This window comes from Eriocheir sinensis, chromosome 58 (assembly GCF_024679095.1).
Source record: "Eriocheir sinensis breed Jianghai 21 chromosome 58, ASM2467909v1, whole genome shotgun sequence".
Taxonomy (NCBI): domain Eukaryota; kingdom Metazoa; phylum Arthropoda; class Malacostraca; order Decapoda; family Varunidae; genus Eriocheir; species Eriocheir sinensis.
In genome coordinates, this window is record NC_066566.1 from 5,045,178 (window position 1) to 5,068,240 (window position 23,063).

Genomic DNA, 23,063 nt, shown 5'->3' on the forward strand with positions numbered 1-23,063 from the left:
GTGGGTTGAACATGCGATAAGAATGGATGAGGGTGACTTTTGCGAAGACTACATGAAAGTAAGACTGAACGAGGATGACTTTGTGAAGTGTATGAAAGTGAAACTGAATGGATGAGGATGAATTTGTGAAGAGTATGTGAAAGCTAGATTGAATGCATGGCGATGACTTAGTGAAGAAAACAAATATAGCAATGATAAGGATGACTTTGTGAAGATAAGAGTGACTTGAATTGTATCAGAGGAACACCAACAGTTAAAATTAATTAGCAGAGAGAGAGAGAGAGAGAGAGAGAGAGAGAGAGAGAGAGAGAGAGAGAGAGACTTAGCAAATGATGAATAGTGAATAAACAGTCACCTGAACAGGACAAAACGAGGTAAATAAAAAAAAATATCATCGTAAGAACAAAAAAAAAGTTAGTATTAAAAAAAAATGCTGAGCCAAGTCATCAAGGTCAAATACAGAAGGGCAATAAAAGAGAGGGAAGGGAAGGAGGGAGGGAAGAGGAGGGAACAGGGCGAGGCCAAAAAAAAAAAAAAATGTAAATGTTAAGTCTAGTCATGAGGGAAGGGCAAAACAGGAGGCTTGGCAGGACGGGTTAAGAGGAAGGGTATCAGGGCAAGGCTATCAGAGTAGGGTGATGGGGGGAGGGGGAGGGTAGGGTAGGGGGGGGGGGACGACACACACACACACACACACACACACACACGCACGCTGATTGACATGTTCTCTAGCTCAGTAGTGATTCAGTTGACTCAAGCCCTCAAGCCCTTTCTTTTTCGTCTTGTTCTTTGTTCCTTTCGTTTTCCTCTCCCTTTCTTTGTTCTTTTCGTTTTCTTCATCATTTTCTTCTTCCTCTTCCTCCTATTACTCCGTCTCCCCTTTGTCTTCCTATCTGTTCTCTTCATTTTATTTCTTCTTTTTCTTCTTCTTCTTCTTCTTCTTCTTCTTCTTCTTCTTCTTCTTTGTCCTGCGTGAAAGTGCAAATAATACGACTTGGAATGCGAGTTTGTTGAGAGAGAGAGAGAGAGAGTAACGTGATTGACTCTCCTTAAAAAAAAAATAGATAGACAAATAGAAAGATAGAGTGAGTCTGAGAGAGAGAGAGAGAGAGAGAGAGAGAGAGAGAGAGAGAGAGAGAGAGAGAGAGAGAGAGGAGAGAGAAATGTATTAAGAGGATACGAAAAAAAGGAAGAAGAGAGGAAAGGAGGGAAGGAGAAATAGAGAGAGAGAGAGAGAGAGAGAGGATGGGGTCACAAACAGACAGACGGAGAGACAGCAGGTTGTGTGAGATTTGAAACCAGTTTAACTAACAAAGTCAACCTGATTTAGGAGGAGGAGAAAGAGGAAGGGGAGGAGAAGGAGGAGGAAAATGATCTAAAGAAGGGGGAGGGAAAAGGGCGTCGGGGAGAGGTGTGTGTGATGATGATGATGATGATAATGAAGAGGAGGAGATAGGAAAATGAGTCAGTCCGGATATTGATGTTAATTGGGAAGGGTGAGGAAAGAAGAAGGGAAAGAAGAGCGAGAGGAGTAAGAGAAGAAGGAAAAGGAGGAGGAAATAACGAAAAGTTGCTAGTAGTATATACGTTAAGTAAGTAGTAGTAGTAGTAGTAGTAGCAGTAGCAGTAGTAGAGTGAGAGAGTGATTGGGGTGGGGGGCTTGGGATGCACCTGCCACCCCAACCGGTTCTCTCTCTCTCTCTCTCTCTCTCTCTCTCTCTTCATTCTTATCCATTATTATTAAGATCGCTGTCACTATGACCTACTCTTGGAGAGAGAGAGAGAGAGAGAGAGAGAGAGAGAGAGAGAGAGAGAGAGAGAGAGAGAGAGATTTTCTGCCTTTTTCCCCATCCATGTCTCCTCCTCCTCCTCCTCCTCCTCTCTGTTCTCCGTGTACCCTTATGTCTACTTCCGTTCCCTATTACACACACACACACACACACACACACACACACACAGACAGACACACACGTTGCATTATAGCGTGTGCAAAAAAGAAAAGCAAAAAATAGATAAATATATGCATTTGACATTGAGAGCAGAGATGTGGAGGAGGGAGGAAGAGGAGGAGGAGGAGGGTGAAGGTGAGGGTGGTCCTGATTTAGGGTGAGAGGCGTGGCGTGGAGTTACGGAGGGAGGGAGAGAGAGATTTAGGGTGAGGGAGGGAGAGGGAGAGAGAGACATAAGCGAGAGGTGAGATGAAAGGGAGAAGAAGAACATAAGTAGCAAAAGAGGGATTGACTGAGTGGAGGAGAGATAGAGAGGGAGGGGAAGGGAAAAAGACTGGTGGAGGAAACATGGAAGAGAGAGATGAGAGGTGGAAGAGAGAGAAAAGGAGAAAATGGATTAAGAAAGAGAGGGATACGAAAAAAAGGAAGAAGAGAAGGAAGAGGAGGGAGAGAGAGAAATAGGAAAGGTAGAGGAAGAGGAGGGAGAGAGGGAGAGAATATGAGGGGGGTGAAGAGGATAAGGAAACAGAGAGAAAGAGGAGTAAGGGAGGGAGATAAAAAGAAGAAAGGGAGGGAAATGGACAGAGGAAATAGAAGGGAGGGAGAGGAGGAAGAAAGGAAGGAAAGGACAAGAGAGTAGGGATGGAGAGGAAGCTGGGAAGATGAGGGAGAGGAAGGAGGAAAGGAGGGATGGAGGAAGAGTAGGCAGGGAGGGAGGGAGCAAGCAGGTGTATCCCTCTCAGGGTGAAGGTCATGCAAGGTGGGAGGGAGAGGGAGAGGAAGGGGGAGAGAGGGAGGGAAAGAGAGAGAGAGAGAGGGTCTTGACTTCAGTTGGTGGGCGTCTGTTTTGAAGAGGGAGAGAAAGAGGGAGGAAGGAGGAAAATAGAACTGGTAGAAATGAAATAATGGAGGAAAGAGAAGATTTGGGTAATGTAAAAAGATGGATAATGTGGATGAAGGAAGAAGAAGAGGAAGAGAGGAAGGAAGGAAAGAGGAACTATTAATAAACTGAGAGAAGAAAGGAAGGAAGGTAAAACAGGTAGGAAGGAGAGAGGGAAGGAGGAAAAAAAGAAGGGAATGAATAGGAGAGAGAGAGAGAGAGAAGGACTTGAGGATGGAAGAAAATGAGATAAGGGAAGGATGAAAGATGGAGGAAAGAAGAGAGGAAGAAAGGTCATTGTGAAGGTCAGGAACACGTTGCCAGGGGTCAGAGAGAGAGAGAGAGAGAGAGAGAGAGAGAGAGAGAGAGAGAGAGAGAGAGAGAAACAAAACAGTGTTTAAAAGTGAGCCGTGAAGAAAATTGAAGAGATAGAGAGAAGGAAAAAAAAGGATGGAGAGAAGTGAGGAAAAAAAAACAAGATAAATGTGGAGGGAGTGAAAGCAAGCTGGAGAAGTGGAGGGAAGGAGTGGAGGGAGAGGTGGAGAGACGTAATATGGAGGGAGAGAAAGAGAGGTAACAAAGAGAAAGGAGAAGGAAGGGAAGGAGGTAAGAAGGAGATGGTGAAGGGGGAGTGGAGAGAGAGAGAGAGAGAGAGAGAGAGAGAACACGTCAGGCAAGGTATTACCAGTGTCACTCAGGGCACACTCACCCTACGTAACCTCCTCCTCCTACTCCTCCCCCTCCTACTCCTCCTCCTCCTCCTCCCTCTTCGTCCTTCAGGGAAAGAAAGTGTTAAGTAACCAAGAGAACATAAGAACATTTAATTTTGAGTTACTAAGCTTCAAGAGAGAGAGAGAGAGAGAGAGAGAGAGAGAGGAGAGAAGAGAACATAAGAACATCTAATTTTGAGTTACTAAGCTTCAAGAGAGAGAGAGAGAGAGAGAGAGAGAGAGAGTGTTGTGGGATGTTGACTAGTTGATTGTTTAGTTACAGTCAGCGTGCGTGCGTGTGTGTGTGTGTGTTTGTTTGTGTGTGTGTGTTTGTGTGTGTGTGTGTGTGTGTGTGTGTGTGTGTGTGTGTGTGTGTGTGTGTGTGTGTGTGTGTGTGTGTTATACGTTTACACAACAATGTCTATTTTTCTTTTTTGCATTCTTCCATTTTTTTTGTAATTCTTTATGTATATTTAACTATCTATATATTTTCCTTCCTTCCTCTCTTTATTTTTTTCTTTTCTCGATTTCATTTTGTTTTCCCATTGTCCTTTTTTCCTATATTTTCATCTTTATTTCTTGTCTTCAATTATTTTTTCCTTTCACTCATTTTTCTTTCTTTTTTTGTAATTCTCTTTAATTTCGGTTTCGTGCCCAATGACTAGGAACGGTAACACATCCCCCCCTCTCTCTCTCTCTCTCTCTCTGCCTGGTGGGGGACTCATTACTATCCTTCCTCTGCTTGTTGGTGATGATTGTGGTGGTGATGATGGTGATGATAGGGATGGTGATGATGGTTGTAGTAGTAGTAGTAGTGGTGGTGGTGGTGATGATGGAGGCAATGATAGTGATTTTGATGGAGTGGGAGGGAGTGTTGACATTGGTGGTGGTGATGGTGAGGGAGGTGATAGTGGTGATGGTGGTGATGGTGACCTAGCGGGTGATGATGATAGTGATTTTACTGTTACTGGGGAGATGGTGATGGTGGTGGCGGGGGAGGAGGAGGTGGTGGTGGTGATGTTGTTGTTGGTGGTGGTGGTGATGTTGGTAGTGGTGGTTGTGGTGGTGGTGAATGTGGATGCAACAAGGCTATGATAAGGTCGTTTGGTGGAGCAGCGGTGCGTAGGATGATCCTCTGCCTCCTCCACCTCCTCCTCCTCCTCCTCCGCTCTCTTTTATTCCTTCTTCTTTCATTTGTTTTCTCTATCTTCATTCTTGTAATCTTCCTCTCTCCACTTCTTATCCTCTTTTCTTCTCTGTCCTCTCTTCTGTAATCTCATTCCTCCTCTTCCTCCTCCTCCTCCTCCTCCTCCCTAGTTTTATGCATGACCATCTCCGTTATGTTCCCGTGGCTGTCCTCCTCCTCCTCCTCCTCTCTTTTTTCCGCCCCGCCCTGATAGACCTTTGATTCCTCCCTTCCTTCCTTCCTTTCCTCTATCTTAATTACACACACACACACACACACACACACACACACACACACACACACACACACACATGCTTGACTTCTTGAGATTTATTTGGAGAGAGAGAGAGAGAGAGAGAGAGAGAGAGAATAGATTTCCTGGTTCGTGTAAACATCCTTCCAATGGGATTTGGACACACACACACACACACACACACACACACACACACGCCTATTTATACTGCTCCACGAATTTGTTTGTTTTCTCTTTCTTTTTTTTCCTTTTTTTTCCGTTTTTTTTTCTCCCCACATTTTTCTTCTTTATTCTATATTTGTCGTTGTCATATTTTTTTTTTCCTTAGATGTTTTTTTTATCTTATTTTTCTTGTCTGTTATCTTTTTTTTTTTTCTTCCAATATTTTTTTCTCATTCACTTCTGCCTCCTCCTCCTCCTTCTTCTTCTTCTTCTTCTTCTTCTTCTTCTTCTTGTTATTCAGCGTAACAGTCTTGTACACACACAAACATCTTACCGTGACATTTAAATTACTGCCCCTGACGCGTAACAGCCTCTCTCTCTCTCTCTCTCTCTCTCTCTCTCTCTCTCTCTCTCTCTCTCTCTCTCTCTCTCTCTCTCTCTCTCTCTCTCTCTCTCTCTCTCTCTCTCTCTCTCTCTCTCTCTCTCTCTCTCTCTCTCTCTCTCTCTCTCTCGTTTATCAATTCTCTTTTATTGCTTCTCATTTTCCTGTCTTTGTTTATTCTCGTTTTCTATTCCTATCTGTCCTCCATCTCCACCTCCTCCTCCTCCTCCTCCTCCTCCTCCACAGGGCCACTTGAAACACCCGCAATAGACGCTTCAGAGGTGGCACTACTCTTTCCTCCTCCTGCTCCTCCTCCTCCTCTCATCCTCTTCTCTCCCTCCCCTCTCCCTCTTGTGTCCGTCCTTTTTCATCCCATTCTTCCTATTCTTTTTTTTTTTTGTTCTTGTCACATTTTTTCTTTTGTCTATTGAACTTGTATTTGTTTATCTTTGTTCTCCATACAATTCTTTCATTTCATTTATTGTTTTCTTGTTCTCCTTTTCCTTGTTTCCCTACATTTCGTTTTTCATCTTGTTTTTTTTCTTTTTCTGTGGTATCTTCTACGTTATCTTCTTTTTTTCTCCCTCTGTTAGTCCTCAATGTCTACTTCCTCATTTCTTCTTCATTTTCCTTCTGTTCCCCCTTTCATATTCCTTAATTTTGTCTATAATTCTTCCTTCTTTTTCTCTGTCCTTATTATCCCTTTAAATATCCTTCTTTTTTGTCTTCATTCTATTCACCCTGCGTTCATCTCTCCTTTCATTCTTCTTCTTCTCTTCGTTTTTTTATTGTTTTTTTTCATTTATCTGTCCCTGTCTTGTTCTGTTCCTTGTTCTTTGTTTCTTAACCAACTTTTCTTTTTCCTTTTTTTCATTTTTCTCCTCCCTCAGTTATTTCTCCATTTCCTCTTCCTTTCCTCCTTCCTCTTTCTTTCTCCCTCTGTCATCGTAACTCAGATAAGGAGTCTCTCTCTCTCTCTCTCTCTCTCTCTCTCTCTCTCTCTCTCTCTCTCTCACACACTGGATCCGGGCACAATTATCGTGTATCTAGAGTAACCACACACACACACACACACACACACACACACACACACACACACACACACACACACTCGAGCTAATTTAAGGAGAGAGAGAGAGAGAGAGAGAGAGAGAGAGTTAATTGGCCTTAAAAGTTTGAACCCATTCCATTCATTCCACAAGATTATCCTTTTAGTCGAAGAGGAGGAGGAGGAGGAGGAGGAGGGGAAGGAGGAGGAGGAGGAGGAAGCTATTATTATTTCGAAGATAAGACTAGGAAGAAGAAAATGAGAGCAAGATAAGAAAATAAAGAAGAAGGAGAAGAAAAGAAGATAGTATAGAAAAATAAATAACAAATAACTACGAAGATGACAATGAAGAGAAAATGAGAAGCAGATCAGAAGAAGAAGAAGAAGAAGAAGAAGAAGAAGAAGAAGAAGAAGACAAAATTAATAACTACTACGGTATAAGTACGAAGAGAAAAATGAGAAGCACATCAGGAGGAGGAGGAGGAGGGTGCCTGCAAACCTGCCTCGCCCTCTTGTGACCTGTGACCTTTGACCTCTCTTGACCTTTCCCAGAGTGCCACAAGACCGCAAAGAGGAGGAGGAGGAGGAGGAGGTTCAGAGAGGAGGAGGGCAGCTCATATAACGCCCGATTTAAAGGGTCGTTGTTGTTTTTGTTGTTGTTGTCGTTGTTGTTGATGTATTTATTATTATTATGAATGTTTTATGTCAAAGTTTTCCTCTCTCTCTCTCTCTCTCTCTCTCTCTCTCTCTCTCTCTCTCTCTCTCTCTCTCTCTCTCTCTCTCTCTCTCTCTCTCTCTCTCTCTCTCTCTCTCTCTCTCTCAAGCCTCTCTGTGATAAGAATGAGGTGGAAGAACGCGGATACGGAGGAGGAGGAGGAGGAGGAGGTGGAGGGGGAGGGGGAGGGGGAGGGGTTGAGACATAGGAGGAAGAGGCAAAATAGTATTAGGAGGAGGAGGAGGAGGAGGAGGAGAAGTGGAGAGTTGATGGAGGAAAAAGATGGATAATGATGAGGTGGAAAAGAAGTGGAGAGAGAGAGAGGGAGAGGAGGAGTGGAGAGGAAGAGGAAAGAGGTGGAGGAAGAAAAGGATAAAGAGAGAAGTGGAGAGAGAGAGGGAGAGGAGGAGTGGAGATGAAGAAGAAAGAGGTGGATGAAGGAACGGATAAAGAGAGAAGTGTAGATATCGGATGAGGCGAATTAGCAGAAGGAGGAGGAGGAGGAGGAGGAGGAAAAGAAGCGAAAATGAAGAAGGAGGTAGAGAAGAATAACAAAGATTGAGGATGAGAAAGAGGAGATAACAGAAGGACAAAGAAAAGGAGATAGAGGAAAAGGGGGAGGAGAAAAAAAGTAGAAAAGATGAGAGAGAAGTGAAGATGACCAAGGAAGAGAATATATGAAGAAGGAAGAAGAGGAAGATGGTAGAGGATCCTGAAGAGTAGGAGTAGGAGGAGGAGGAAGAGGAGGATGCTGAAGAGTAGGAGTAGGAGGAGGAGGAAGAGGAGGATGCTGAAGAGTAGGAGTAGGAGGAGGAGGAAGAGGAGGATGCTGAAGAGTAGGAGTAGGAGGAGGAGGAAGAGGAGGATGCTGAAGAGTAGGAGTAGGAGGAGGAGGAAGAGGAAGATGCTGAAGAGGAGGAGGAAGAGGAGGATGCTGAAGAGTAGGAGGAGGAGGAGGAGGAGGAGGAGGTGTTGACACTTTAATGTTTGTTGTTAATGATAATACGTATTGGGCCAACAGGCTTGCCCCTCGTGCCTCTCTGACTGGCCTCTGAAGGAAGGTTTGTGGCTGGCATCTAGACACTCAGCCGGGCCATTCTTTAAGGATTTAGGGACTTATTTGGGCATTTATCCTAGTCAGTATTCTTATTCAGTTAATCGTCAATCCTTCAGTTAGTCACACAGTTATCCGATCATTCAATTAGTTAGTCATTCATTTAGTTAGATTGTTAGTCAGGGGTGTTGTTAAGTAATTAGGTAAGTATGTCAGTTAATCAATCAGTTAGTCATTTACATAGTTAGGTAGGTTGTTTTATAGGTAGATAGTTAAGTAGTTAGTAATTCAGATAGATTAGGCAGTTAGTTAACCAATCAGTTATTAAATTATATTATGAGATATTAGACTGGGTAGTTGATTAGTTAGTTAAGGGAATAGTTAAATAGATAGATAGAGAGATAGATACTTAAAGAGATAGTGATTTAAATAAGTTAGGTATGATTCTCTATTATTACCATTACTATTACTATTATTATTATTATTATTATTATTATTATTATTATTATTATTATTATTATTATTATTATTTGTCAACATTCCTTCCTGGTCCAGTGTCTTATTTCATCACAGCTCCGACATTCCTCCGCTTTTTCCTTCCTTTTCTTCCTTCTTCTAATTATTTTTTTTCTGCTTCCTTGGTCTTTGTTCCTTTCCTCCCTTCCTTTCCCCTCCCTTTGTCTCCCTTTTTATCCTTCTTTCGCTTCCGTTCTTTTCATCCCTTCATTCTCCCTCCTTCCCTCCTTCTATGTATGTATGTATGTATGGTAACTATCTGCCTATATGTCTATCTCTGTCTTTTTCATACTTTCAGGTTTTCTCTCTACCTATCTGTCTATTTATTTATCTATCTATCTGTTTATCTATCAATCTGGCTCTATCAATCTATAACTCTATATGTGTTAGTGTTCCTATTTATCAATCTGGCTATCTATCTTTCTATGTCTGTGTCTGTATGTTATCTGTCTATCTATTTATCTATCTGTCTGTCTGTCTGTCTGTCCTCCTTTCTGTCTTTCTCTTTGCTCCTCTGTAATGTCTATGTATCTGTGTCATGTCTAACGAAGTATCTAATTATCGTCTCTTGGATATAACAATTTTCCTCAAGCTAACCCTGTATTTGTTTGCTTTCTCTTCCCTCTTATCTGTTCATCTGAGTAAACAACCGCCCTCGCCTAATACCTATTAACTCGGGGCCCATTAAAACCTCGTTCGTTCCCTTCGTTCCTTCAGCCTACTCCACCCACCGTCATCTCCTCTCTCCTTCTCTTCCATTTTTTTTTCTCCTCATTATTTTTTGCTCTTCCTCCTCCTCTTTCTTTTTTTTCCTCTTCTCTTTTTGCTCGTTTTCTCGTCCTCCTTTTCCTCGTCCTCGTCCTCTTCCTACTTATAATTTTACTACTACTTCTACTACTACTACTACTACTACTACTACTACTACTACTACTACTACTACTATAATTATTTTTTTCATCTTCTTCATTATCATCTTCATCCTCATTATCATTTTCTTCTTCTTCTTCTTCTTCTTCTTCTCTTACACCACCTATATGTATCACCCCCCACCACTACCTTCTTCTCCCCTTCCTCCTCCTCCTCCTCCTCCTCCTCCTCCTCCAAAAAGTCTCATAGGCCTCTCAGTGTCGGGAAACCGTTATGAAATTTAATACGTACAAGTGTGTGTGTGTGTGAGTGTGTGGGTGGGTGTAGGTGGATGGGTCAGAGTGCTTTCTATTTTTATTTTTTGCCTGATTTTTTTAGAGGAGGAGGAGGAGGAAGATGTGGGAGGAGGAGGAGGAAGATGTGGGAGGAGGAGGAGGAAGAGGGGACAGCCTAAAAAAGATATGGAGTTAAAAGAATGGAGTGTGGGTAAAAAAAAGAGTGAATAGTTGAATGAAGAAAGGAGGAGGAGGAGGAGGAGGAAAATAAGAACAAGAAGACATGAAAGAAGAGAAAGGGATGATGGTAAGAGGAAGAGACATGTGAATGGTGTAGGAGGAGGAGGAAGAGGAGGAGGAGGAGGAGGAGGAGGAGGTATGATTCATGAGGAAATTACGCTTAGACCAATTATTCCTGTTGGATGAGTCAACCCGGATGTAAATAATAATAATAATGATGGTAATAATAATAATAATAATAATGAGAAAAATTATAGTAATGTTTTGATTTCTTCTTCTTTTTCTTCTTCCTCTCCTTCTTTTTCTTCCTCTCCTTCTTCTTCTTCTTCTTCTTCTTCTTCTTCTTCTTCTTCTTCTTCTTCTTCTTCTTCTTCTTCTTCTTCTTCTTCTTCTTCTTCTTCTTCTTCTTCTTCTTCAGAGAGAGAGAGAGAGAGAGAGAGAGAGAGAGGATGGGGACACAGACAGACAGACAGACAGAGATAAAGTAAAAGGAGAGCACTAGAGAGATAACAAAAAGAAAGAAGTAATTTAAAAGGGAAAATATGAAGAGATAAACGGAGGAGGAGGAGGAGGAGGAGGAGGAGGAGGAGGAGGAGGCAGTTTGTGGTGTGACTTACGGTACCCACTCATCTGCCCACTTAGAGAGAGAGAGAGAGAGAGAATGGTTTGAAGGAGAATTGATGGATATGTTTGTAGAGGAGCATGAGAGATAAGAGACATTTTGATAATTGAAGAGAAAGGAGAAAAGAGAAAAAAAAAAGAGGACAGACGAGGAAAGGAGACAAAGAGAAATGAAGAGAAGGAAAGAAGTGGAGAGACGAGGGAAGGAAAAAAAGGGAAGAGGGAAAGGATGAAAGAAATGGAGAGAAGTTGGAAAGGAGAAAAAGAAAACAAACAAACAAAAAAGAAAGGCGCACGAGATAACTGTTAAGGAAAAAAAATACGGTCCACCCTCTCTCTCTCTCTCTCTCTCTCTCTCTCTCTCTCTCTCTCTCTCTCTCTCTCTCTCTCTCTCTCTCTCTCTCTCTCTCTCTCTCTCTCCTGTCGAAGCGGTCAGGTGTTCTACAGGCTAATTAAGACCTTGCGTGACAGGTAGTGAAGTGGACGGATTGGTGTAGGGAAGGAAGCACGGAAGCACGGAAAGGCAGGGAACAGATAATCCTTGAGCTTATAACGAGGCTGCCAGTCACTTCAGTTTACTCATGAACCATTAAGCGATTTTTTTTAAGAACTTTGTCTTTTTTGCACTATGTAATTCTCCAGGAAGGTTGTTGCGGTAGCGGATAAGTCGGTTTGAGGAAATGATTGGTCAGTGCGAATTTTTATTTTTTATTTAAGGAGTTATTCGTTTATACAGTAACTAATTCTGCAGGAAGGTTGTTGTAGTGACGGATGACTCTGAAAAAAATAAAATAAAATGGAGGAAAGAAATGAGGTAAATGGAAGGAAGTGGTTGTATGGAGACTATATAGGAGGAGGAGGAGGAGGAGGAGGACTGAAGGGTTGAGGGCTGGATAGAGGACGCTAGAAAAGACAAACAGTTATTCTTAAATGATAGCAATCTCTCTCTCTCTCTCTCTCTCTCTCTCTCTCTCTCTCTCTCTCTCTCTCTCTCCCTACGGTGACACTTTATGAAACACGAGTCACTCAGCCATGAGGGTCAATTTGCCTCCTCCTCCTCCTCCTCCTCCTCCTCTCGCTCTACTTCATATTTTAATTCTTTCCTTTAACCTTTCTCTTCCTCCTTTCTTTGTCTTTATATTTTTTTTATGTTTTCCTATTTTCTGTCTTTTCCTTCTTTCCTTTTTTCTGTTCTATATTAATTCTTTCTCTCTCTGTTTTTTCCTTCCTAATGTTCTTTTAATCTACCTTTCAACTTTCCTCTCATCCATCATTTATTTTTACCTCGTTTCCTCTCTCTTTCTGCTTTCTTTCCTTTCTTTCTTCGTGTTTTATTCTTTGTATCGTCTTTCTTTGTCTTTTCCTTCTTTCTTTCCTTCTTTCTTTTTTCTTCCTTTCTGTCCTTTCTGTCTTTCATTCCGTCGACCTTCCTTTCTTTTCATATTTCTCTCATTTCTGGTCTTACTCATATACTCCTCCTCCTCCTCCTCTACCTGTTCTCACGTCCCTCCCTCCGTTTTCCTCACCTTTCCCACCTTTTTACCTGTCTAATTGGCCGCCGCAAAAACAAGTCACCTTTTTCCCTCCTCCTCGCGGGGCAAAAAGTTTATTTCCCCCACAAAACGTCGCTTATGTGATGCTTGGTTCTCTTTATCTCCCACTGGTAGCTCTCTTGCCCTCCTCTTCATTTCTCCTCCTCCTCCTCCTCCTCCTCCTCCTCCTCCTCCTCTTTCTCCTGCCCTTTACTCCTGTTTTTCCATCCATTATTATGCTTTACTTTCCATTGCTTTTCTTTTCCTCCTTCTCTTCCTCTTCGTTTCTCCTTCTCCTCCTCCTCCTCTTTCTCCTGCCCTTTACTCCTGTTTTTCTATTCCTTATTATGCTTTACTTTCCATTATTTTTCCTCTTCCTCTTCCTCTTCCTCCTAATTCAAGTTTCCATATTCCTCCTTTCTTTATTTTCCTTTTCTTTCATCTTTTTCTTATATATTTTCCTTCTCCACTTCCTTTTTTCTTCTTATTTAATTGTTCTTTTTTATTATTTATTTCTACTACTACTACTACACCTACTACTACTACTACTACTACTACTACTACTACTACTACTACTATTCCTGCTACTGGGTTACGATATTTTCTTTGTTTTCTTTGTTGGTTTTGATATCAGGATTAGCTTATGATTAATGTGTGTCGCTGTGTGTGTGTGTGTGTGTGTGTGTGTGTGTGTGTGTGTGTGTGTGTGTGTGTGTGTGTGTGTGTGTAACGGGGCGCTGGGTACACTCTCCCCACGAATGCTACAAAGAAGGACATAGAAATCTCTCTCTCTCTCTCTCTCTCTCTCTCTCTCTCTCTCTCTCTCTCTCTCTCTCTCTCTCTCTCTCTCTCTCTCTCTCTCTCTCTCTCTCTCTCTCTCTCTCTCTCTCTCTCTCTCTCTCTCTCTCTCTCTCTCTCTCTCTCTCTCTCTCTCTCTCTCTCTCTCTCTCTCTCTCTCTCTCTCTCTCTCTCTCTCTCTCTCTCTCTCTTTGCTCTCCCTTCCCCTCTTTCTCTCCCTCCTTTATCTCCTTTCTCCATTCCTCTTCATTCCCTCTTCTTACCTTGCTAACCTTTTACATTTTCCTTCTCTCCCTTTTTCTCTCCGACCTTCCATCTCCCTCATTTTCCTCCTCTCCTCTCCACTCTCATTCCATTTTCCTTCTCTCTACTTTTCTTCTTCCTTCTTTCTCTATTTCTTCACTTTCCTTCTCTCGTTCCTTTCCTTCTCCCCTTCTCTTTCTCGCTCTCTCTTCTATCCACTTCCCTTCCTTGCTTATATGTGAATGTACCCTCTCCCCTTACTCCACCTCCTCTACCTCCGCCTCCTTCTCCTCCTCCTCCCTCAGGTGACCTCGCCCCCAGCACTGGTTCGCTCCGTGAGGTCACATTCCTGACGTGTGTGGGGGATTACGTGTGTGTGTGTGGAGGGGGGGGAAGGGGGGGAAGGAAGGGTGTGATGGAGTGAGGAAAGGGCAGGAGGTATGAGGGGAGGGCGGTCACTGGTAAGGTTTCTCTCCCTCCTTCCCTCCCTCGCTCTTGTTTTACTCCCTCTCTTCCTCTGTTTCACACACTCCCTCCTCCTCCCTCCTCCCTCCCTCCCTCCCTCTCTCCCTCTCTTTCTTCCCTCCGTTACCTCCCCTCTCTGCACAGTGCACACATACCCCACTTCCTTGCCCTCCACTCCTTCCTTCTTTACATCCTCCTCCTCCTCCTCCCCCTTTTTTTTCACTCCATTCCTCTGTGTGTGTGTGTGTGTGTGTGTGTGTGTGTGTGTGTGTGTGTGTGTGTGTGTGTGTGTGTGCACCAAAATACTGTATCTATCTATATCTGTCTATTTATCTATCTCCATCTGTCTATCTATCTATTTGAATATTTATCCATTTTACTATATTTATCTATGCCTATCTATCTACCAGTGTGTGTGTGTGTGTGTGTGTCAGCTGAGCCTCATCTGTCTCTCGTTCTCACGCTCGGGTCACCTGCCTCACCGCTGCTGACATGTGGTTGCCCGCTCACGTCACTCACCTCACCTCATGTCTCCTGTGTTGTTGTTGTTGTTGTTGTTGTTTTTCATCGTTTTGCTTCTTTTTGCTCTGCTTTCTTCTTGTTCTTGTCCTTCATGTTCTTGTTATTATTATTATTATTATTATTATTATTATTATTATTATTATTATTATTATTATTATTATCATTATTATTAAATACTGTTCTTTTCCCTCTTTTTCTTCTTTTTGCTTCTATTTCTTCTGCTTTCATATTCTTGATTTTCTTCTTCTTCTTCTTCTTCTTCTTCTTCTTCTTCTTCTTCTTTTTCCTTCCTCTTTTTTCTTTTTCGTAGTTCTTCTTTTTTTCTTCTTCTATTTCTACTTTTTTTTTTCTTCTTCTTCTTCTTCTTCTTCTTCTTCTTCTTCTTATTCTTATTATTATTATTATTCTTATTCTTATTATTATTCTTATTATTATTATTGTTATTATTATTATTATTATTTGTTATTTAGTCATCAACCTTGTAATTGTGTGTTTTGAGAGAGAGAGAGAAAATCACATCACACCATTATTACAAAGTGCTTTCAGTCACAATACGAACAAACGCACACACTAATTATTTCCATTATGCCGCTGAACGTAATACCAACACTGCTTCGGCTTTCACACGTTCATGAGTTCGAAATTTGCGCCAATCATCATGACACAAAATATTCAACTCTTGTATAAATATTTTCACGGTATAAATATTTGCAGTGTCAACGGCTTGCAGGAGTAGGATTAAACGACCTACATAGTATTCGATCTTGGTTTGGCTGTCTCTTTCTCCTGACCTTCTTTTTCTTCCCGTTTTCCTTCCTATAATTCTTTTTTTTTTTTTTCATTCTTTATTTCCTTTCCTTCCTTCCTCTTGTATTTTCCCGCTTTCTCTTCTCTTTCCGTTCCTTTTTTTCTTTTCTTTTCCTTCCTTCTTTACATTCTTTCCTTATTTGTATTTTTTTCCTTCTTTTTTTCTCTTTTCCTTTTCTCTTTTTTCTTTATTATTTTTCTCTTATTGTTTTGCTTTATCTCTGCTCCTTTTCTTTTCTCTTTTCCTTGCCTTCTCTTCTGTGTGATTTCTTCCCCTTTTCCTTATTTTCCTCACTTTTAATTTCCCTCCACTTTATTTTTTTTTTATTCCTTTCTTTACGTCATGAATTTTGTCTTTCGCTTTGTTGAACTACTTACTGAAGGGTTGAAGGGAAGATAAAAGAGAAAAGGAGGGAGAGAGGTTGAAAGGGAGATAAAACAGAGAAAAAGAGGGGAGAGAGGGAGAGAGAAATTGATATGACGGACCGAAGAGAAAAAAAAAAAAAACCCTACCTCGCTATTTTTAGTTATTTAGTCATTTCCAAGTAAGTCTTATTATATTACTGATGTTATTGGTTCACCTTGCAATAAAGAACAAACAGTCGGAGAAGGAAGGCCGGCGGTTTCTCTTCCATTTATGTGTTTACCATCTCACCGCGGCCTTGGGTTTCACGGTGCCACGCAATGGTTGGATATGGTTTCTACGTAATATCGGTCAGCACGCAGCGGCAGCAGACTCCTTACACTCCTATGCACTTATGTTATGGCAGTGTTACAAATGTGCATCTCCGCGGCTTGCTGGTGCTGTGGACGAAGCCTTTTTTTTACTTACAGTAGAGGAAGCAGCTCAAGGGGTAAATCATTAAAAAAAAAAAATAATAAATTAAAGCCTTCTATGCGCTGCTCCTGTAAAAAATATATAATGAAAGGCCATAATTTTGTTACGGTGTGGAGTGATTGGCACTTTAGACAATACAGTACCTTAGGATTAATTATGTTTCCTCTGTTGCACCTTTCCCGTGTTAGCTGGATATTTTTTTTATAAACACTTTTCTTTTTTTCATGTAGGAATCGATAAATTAAGGGAATTTTAGTTCTGACAGGCGAAAGTTCAAGGTAAGTCACTGCATATTGCTTTAAGAATAATTGCGTGTAATTTAATATTATTGTATATGATTACGGAAGAGGTTTCAATATATGTTTCGCCAGCACATATGAGTATCCTTAATTTTCCACAGGTTTTCATTCCTTACGTGTTATTCAGGACGTGGAGTAAGTCAAAGCATTAGTCAAGGCATCAGCAAAACATTAGTCAAAACAATCTCTTTTGGGACCTGGTGTAAGCCGAAACAATTGTCAAAACATTAGTCAAAACAATCTCTTTCGGGACCTAGTGTAAGCCGAAACAATTGTCAAAACATTAGTCAAAACAATCTCTTTCGGGACCTAGTGTAAGCCGAAACAATTGTCAAAACATTAGTCAAAACAATCTCTTTCGGGACCTGGTGTAAGCCGAAACAATTGTCAAAACATTAGTCAAAACGTAAGTCAAAACACGAGTCTTCATTCAGGAACATTAGTCAATTATTCAAAACAGTACTCAAAACAATCTCTTTCAGGACGTGCAGTAAGTCAACACAGCAGTAAGCCATCACCTCTCCATCCACACGTTCTCACTCTTCCCGTTTCTTTCAGGACCTGGAGTTCCACGGGGTGATGCGCTTCTACTTCCAAGACTCCGGTCAGAAGGTGGCGACCAAGTGCATCCGCGTCGGCAGCACGGCCACGGCGCGCCACGTCATCGAGACCCTGGTGGAGAAGTTCCGGCCGGACATGCGCATGCTGTCCATCCCCGAGTACGCCCTCTACGAGATACACGAGAACGGAGGTGAGCTCACACAAAAGGAGGGATAAAGGGCAGAGACTGAGAGGAGCTGAGATAGAGCGATGCAGAGGGAAATATGAGTGAGGCGGTGTTAGTTTTAGCTTGTTCTCTCTACCAAGTAACACAGCCTCTACGAGATACACGGGAACGGAGGTGAATAGGGGGGGTGACGAAGAAAGGGGTAGATGTTTAGAGGTTGAGGGAGAGGGATAGAAAGGATAGTCGAGGTTACTGTAGAAGTCTTACCATACACGTCATCCTAAAAACCTCTCAACGCCTACGAAATACAAGGAAAAGGTGCAGAATGATAGGGAGATGGAAGGGAAGAGAAGGAGTCAGAGGGCTAAAAGGCTGAAGGACATGGATAGAAGAAGGAAATGGGGATGAGAGAGCGGGTTATAATTCTTAGCTTTACTCGTCATCGTATAAGTTACGTGACACAACGGAGGTGAGAGGCGGAGGACGCGGGTGGAAAGGAGAGAGAGAGAGATGATAGCCAGCGTGAAAGAGGGACGGATGAGAGTAAGAGAGATCAAACCATTTAGCATTGCACTCAGTTGCCTACGACTTGAACTCATACAAGAGGAAGGTATCATACACCTCTTCTCACGTAACTGACTGCTCTTTCGTCCACCTCTTCGGATTCTTTACAGGAGCAGCGAGTAGCGGGCTTTTTTCTTATTGTTTCCTTTTTTTATGCCCTTGTGCTGTCTCCTTTGCTGTAAAAAAATACCAACATTGCAACTTTCTGGTGTAATGAATAGAGTTTTACCTGCAAATGTATATCAGGTCAATCAGATCGGCTTATTGCATAGGTTGAAGGAGAGAAAGAGGGAGAAAGAGGTAAAAAGGAAGATCAGAGAAAGAGGGAGAGGGGTTGAAAGGAGATTAAAAGAGAAAAAGAGGGAGAGGGGTTGAAAGAAGGATAAAAGAGAAAAAGAGGGAGAGAGGTTGAAAGGTAGATAAGAGAAAAAGAGGGAGAGAGGTTGAAAGGGAGGATAAAAGAGGAAAAGAGGGAGAGGGGTTGAAAGGAGGATAAAAGAGAAAAAGAGGGAGAGGGGTTGAAAGGGAGATAAGAGAAAAAGAGGGAGAGGGGTTGAAAGGGAGATAGGAGAGAGAAAGAAGGGGGGGAGAGAGGGAGAGAGAGAAGTTGAAATGACGCAGCGGTACACTTACTCACACATATATAAGGAAAAAAAAAAACTACCTCGCTATTTTTTGTATATATATTTCTAAGCTGGTGAGTTGCATTAAGTCCCGAAAGATGAATAGAACACACACACACACACACACACACACACACACACACACACACACACACACACACACACACACACACACACACACACACACACTCTCAGCAAGAGGAAAAAAAAGGAAAAAAAAAAGAAAAGCTCAGATAAATTCATAAAAGGTCAGGTTATTATAGGGTGTTAGGTTTGCGCGATCTGACGGAAGCATTGCAGACTTAATTTTTTTTACCTTCTCATGTTCTTAGGAGCTCAGTGTTAAAGGCTGAATCATGGGCTTAGTCGTGTAGTGAATAGTTAGATGTGAGTCTGAGTGTTGTGCGGGAGGGAGCGAGGGAGGGAGGGAGAGATAGTTTGTTATGGAAAGAAGGTTTGAGAGGGATATGTGAGTTAGTGAATGAGTAAGTAAGTAAGAGAGAGAGAGAGAGAGAGAGAGAGAGAGAGAGAGAGAGAGAGAGAGAGAGAGAGAGAGAGAGAGAGAGAGAGAGAGAGAGAGAGAGAGAGAGAGAATCCTCGAGTTTATAGTTAAAAAAAATAATGCAGATAACAGATATTTCAGTCCATTCTTATCTAAATGACTACAAATATTTGAGAGAGAGAGAGAGAGAGAGAGAGAGAGAGAGAGAGAGAGAGAGAGAGAGAGAGAGAGAGAGAGAGATAACGTTAATGACACAATAGCTGATTCATACCTGCGTTTACCTTTCACGACCAGCGCCGGATGTCACGCCCTCAGCGATGATTCAGATTAAACTAAGAGTGGGAGGAAGGAAAAATCTGCTTGATCCTGTTCCAGTTCTTCTTCCTCCTCATCCTCATCCTCCTCCTCCTCCTCCAACTCCTCCTCCTCCTCCTTCAATAGGTTACAAGACACGCCTCTCAAGACTTTTAAAACTGTATTGAGTGTAGATTCTTCATAAACACTTCTGTCTTTCTATTGTTCTTGCACTTCCTCCTCCTCCTCCTCCTCCTCCAACTCCTCCTCCTCCTTCTTCAGTAGGTTACAAGACACGCCTCTCAAGACTTTTAAAACTGTATTGAGTGTATATTCTTCATAAACACTTGTATATTTCTACTGATATGCTTCCTCTTATTCTTTGTCTATTTAGTTGATGTTTTGATGATAAATGAGTCTTGCTGTTGTATTTTCCTATTCTATTTACTATTTTTTTGGTTTGCTTCATATTTAGTCGATGAATGAGTTTTTACTTTTATATATTCCTCCTCCTACTTTCTATCTATCTATCTATTATTTATCCTATCCATTTATCTGCTTATTTTTGTCTAGCGTCTTACTTACATCGGTATTAATCTATTTATGTATGTATCTTCCTGTTGGTGTGTGTCTATATTTCTGTCTATCTATCTGTCTATCTTTAACGCGCTCTCCATATGTTGAACGATTATTACGTGAATGACCCACATACTTGTAACGCTCACATCAATCACCTCGTTTTCTCTCTGATCCGGAAGGGCGGCTTAGTCCCCCAGGGCGGCCCTCACGCATTCCTTCCTCTTTCCCTTCCTGGCCTCAGTGTGTGTCAGGGAGTGGTGGTGGTGGTGGTGGTGGGGGGGGGGGGGGGGTTGATAATGGCTGTGATTCGTTGTTACCTATACTCCTTTCTTCTTCCTTCTTGCTTGTTTATTTTATTTGTCTTTTTCTTTCTTTCTTCCTTTTTCCACGCTTTCTGCTTTTCTACCTCCGTTCCTTTATTTTTTTTGCTCTCCGTCTTTGTTTCATTCATTCGTGCGTTCTTTCTTCTTCCTACCTTCCTTTTTTCCTTCCTTCATTCTTTCCTTTCTTCCATTCTTCCTTCTTGTCTTTCTTTCTTCCTTTTTTCCTTCCTTCCTTCCTTCCTTCCTTCTACATGACAAGAAAGGGAACGAACGAGACAGTAGAAAGGTAATAATAAAACAAGCAAAGAAAATAAAGAAAACAAGATAAAACACCCACAGAGAAAACATCAACAAACCAAATTAAGCAAAATAGACAAGGAACTAAAGTCAGGAAGGCTGAGCGAGGGGAGCGCGGCCCCCCACCGCTCACCTTCCGGCCCGCGCCAGGTGGCAAGACTTGAGGGCGGGGAGGCAGCGCGCCGCCGACAGCGAGGCGCAGCGAGGGGCCCCGAGCCGCCTGTTGCTCCTGGACACTATTACCATATCAGCGAGGAGGCGAGGGGGTTAGGCGGCAGAGGGAGGGCTTACTATACGCTCTTTACTCTCTACGCTTTCTGGTGTGTTAGTGCGTCAGCGTTTATACCATGTGAATAAGGTGGACTTTGTGTGTTTAGTGTGGCTTGTTATTGCGTAGAGGCAGAGGTAGGGCTCAGTATACTCATATAATCTCTCTATTCTCTCTATACTATGCTCTCTGGTGTGTTAGAGCTCCAGCGTTTATACCATGTGAAGATGTGAAGAAGGTGAACTTTGTGTGTTTAGTCTTTAGTGTGTCTTGTTTACGTGGACCGGTAGAGGAAGGGCTTAATACACTCTCCGGTAGCGTGTCAGCGTATATACCCAGTTAATTAATAAGGATCTGTGTTTACAGTGTGTCATGTCTGAGGTTAAGAAGGTGCGGGGGTCAGACAGGCAGAGGCAGGGGCTATTATATACTCTGTGGTAGGCTGTTGTGTTGCTGTTGGTGTGTCTGCGTATAATTCAGTGATGCCATTTTAACGGATTTTCCGCTAGATCCGGCGGAATTGCATGTTAATCTAGCGGGAATAATCTTAGAATTGACATCTTGCCATGAGGGTGACGCGGAGGGCAGGCAGACAGGTAAAGGCAAGGCTCGTGGTCTGGTGGCCTGCAGGAAGCATGTGTCATCGTGCAAGCGGGTCACATCTAAGAACGTCTATTAGAAACCGTGCATGTTGAGTGTGTCTACAAGGTAAAGCAGGGATAGAGGCGAGGCTCGTGGTCTGGTGGCCTGCAGGAAGCATGTGTCATCGTGCAAGCGGGTCACATCTAAGAACGTCTATTAGAAACCGTGCATGTTGAGTGTGTCTACAAGGTAAAGCAGGGATAGAGGCGAGGTTCGTGGTCTGGTGGCCTGCAGGAAGCGAGTGTAAGCGTCTCAGGGAACTTGAGGGAAGCAATGAACCACCGACAGCGAGGAGCCGAGAATCGCATGTTGCCGCGGGTCGTAATCACCATAATCAGTCATGGAGGTGCGGAGGAGAGGCAGGCAGAGGCAGAGGCAAGGCTCGTGCTGTCTTTTGGCCTGAAGGAAAGGTAAATGTGTAGTTTACCTCCGCTACCTCCTTGGTGCAGTGGGTAACGTGCCTAGCTACGAATCCGCGGGTCCGGGTATGGCGCTATGCTCATCCAGCTTTTCATCCTCCTTTTCGGGCGGCTCGATAAATGGGTACCTGGGGAAACGTGTGGAAGGTATGGTGTTATAACCCGGATGTCACACTGGCCCTGTGTCCCGAGTGATGAGTTCTTCCCACTTTAGGCTCAAGGGTCAATGCGATGGAGATGAGTACCAAGGCCATGCGCAGCTATAGCATACGCCCGCAACTTTACCTTACTTAACCTTACCTCCAAATACCATATACGCTTTCATACTACGATTCAAGGGCGAAAAATACCCTTTAAATATTATATGAAGATGTGTAAGTCATCAACTCTCGGTAAATTTAGGAAGTTCAGACACGAAACGAAGAACGAAAATTTAATATCAAATGCGTCTTAAGGTAAGGAAAGCGCTTAGGGCAGGTGGGTGCGGGGTAGGTGGAGGCGAGGCTTGTCTGTTGACCTGAAGGAGGCGTATCAGTTATCAACCCTGAGTTACTTACATATAACAAGCAAATAAACCATGATGAAAATGTAAAATCTTGTACGTTCTCTCTAGGCAATAGCGTGTTAGGCTTGAGCATGGCCGTGAAATACCTTGTTCGTCTCACTGCGGTAGTTTATTTTCAGTTTTCACGTAAATTGCGTCAGACAGGGCGGTATGTTTGCGTATGTCAAGCCCCTGTGTGTGTGTGTTTGAAGGCAAGTTCCCTTTTTTTCACACCTCTGTAGGTTTAATGGCCGGATTGTTAAACACTTCCTCGCCCAAGCACACATTTGACAAGGCTTTCATAGGAGTTATGGGCCTTTCCAGGGGTAGTTTAATAACTCTGGTAGTAGTTTGACCCTTCTTCTGTATCATGAATCTACAAAAACACTCATTAGAGCCCGACTGATCTCCGTTTTGGTCTTTGGAAATTGTTGATGTGAGAGCCAGGGTTGTCTAAGAATACCATCCTAAAGTCCACTAATTACTGCCTGAGGTGTTGTTTTAGCCGTGAAGCCCCGCGTGACTCCTCGGGGGGCAGACTAACCATATGCTGTCTGCCATACACTAGTCTTTTGTGTTTATGCTTTTCTTCTTTTTCTTCTTTAATGTTTCATATGCCCACCTTGTTCATTAGTAAGAGCGAAAGGTGACGGCATAGTTTTTTCTTTTATTCATCCTTCTTATCCCCTTCCTTTATTTTTTTTTATTTCTTGTTTCTTTTTCTTTCTTGTCATTCCTTCCTTCCCATTCCCATCCTTCCTTTTTATTTTTTTTTATTTCTTTATCTTCATTTATTTCCTTTGTATCCCCTCTACATCTTATCCTTATCCCCCATTTCTTACTTCCTTCACTATCTTCCATGTCTTTTTTCTTTCAGTTTCTTTCACTTTCTCTTCTATCCCTTTTACATCTCATCCCT

At 42.4% G+C, this 23,063-nt stretch overlaps 1 protein-coding gene across 1 annotated transcript in view; it reads left to right on the forward strand.

The window, feature by feature from the left end:
- The window catches only part of LOC126984985 (afadin-like), a 96,419-nt gene that overhangs the window by 56,945 nt on the left and 16,411 nt on the right, over positions 1 to 23,063 (forward strand). The window contains exon 3 of the mRNA XM_050839215.1: positions 16,921 to 17,113. Coding sequence (XP_050695172.1) covers positions 16,921 to 17,113 — 193 coding nt within the window. The remainder of the gene's footprint in view (positions 1 to 16,920; positions 17,114 to 23,063) is intronic.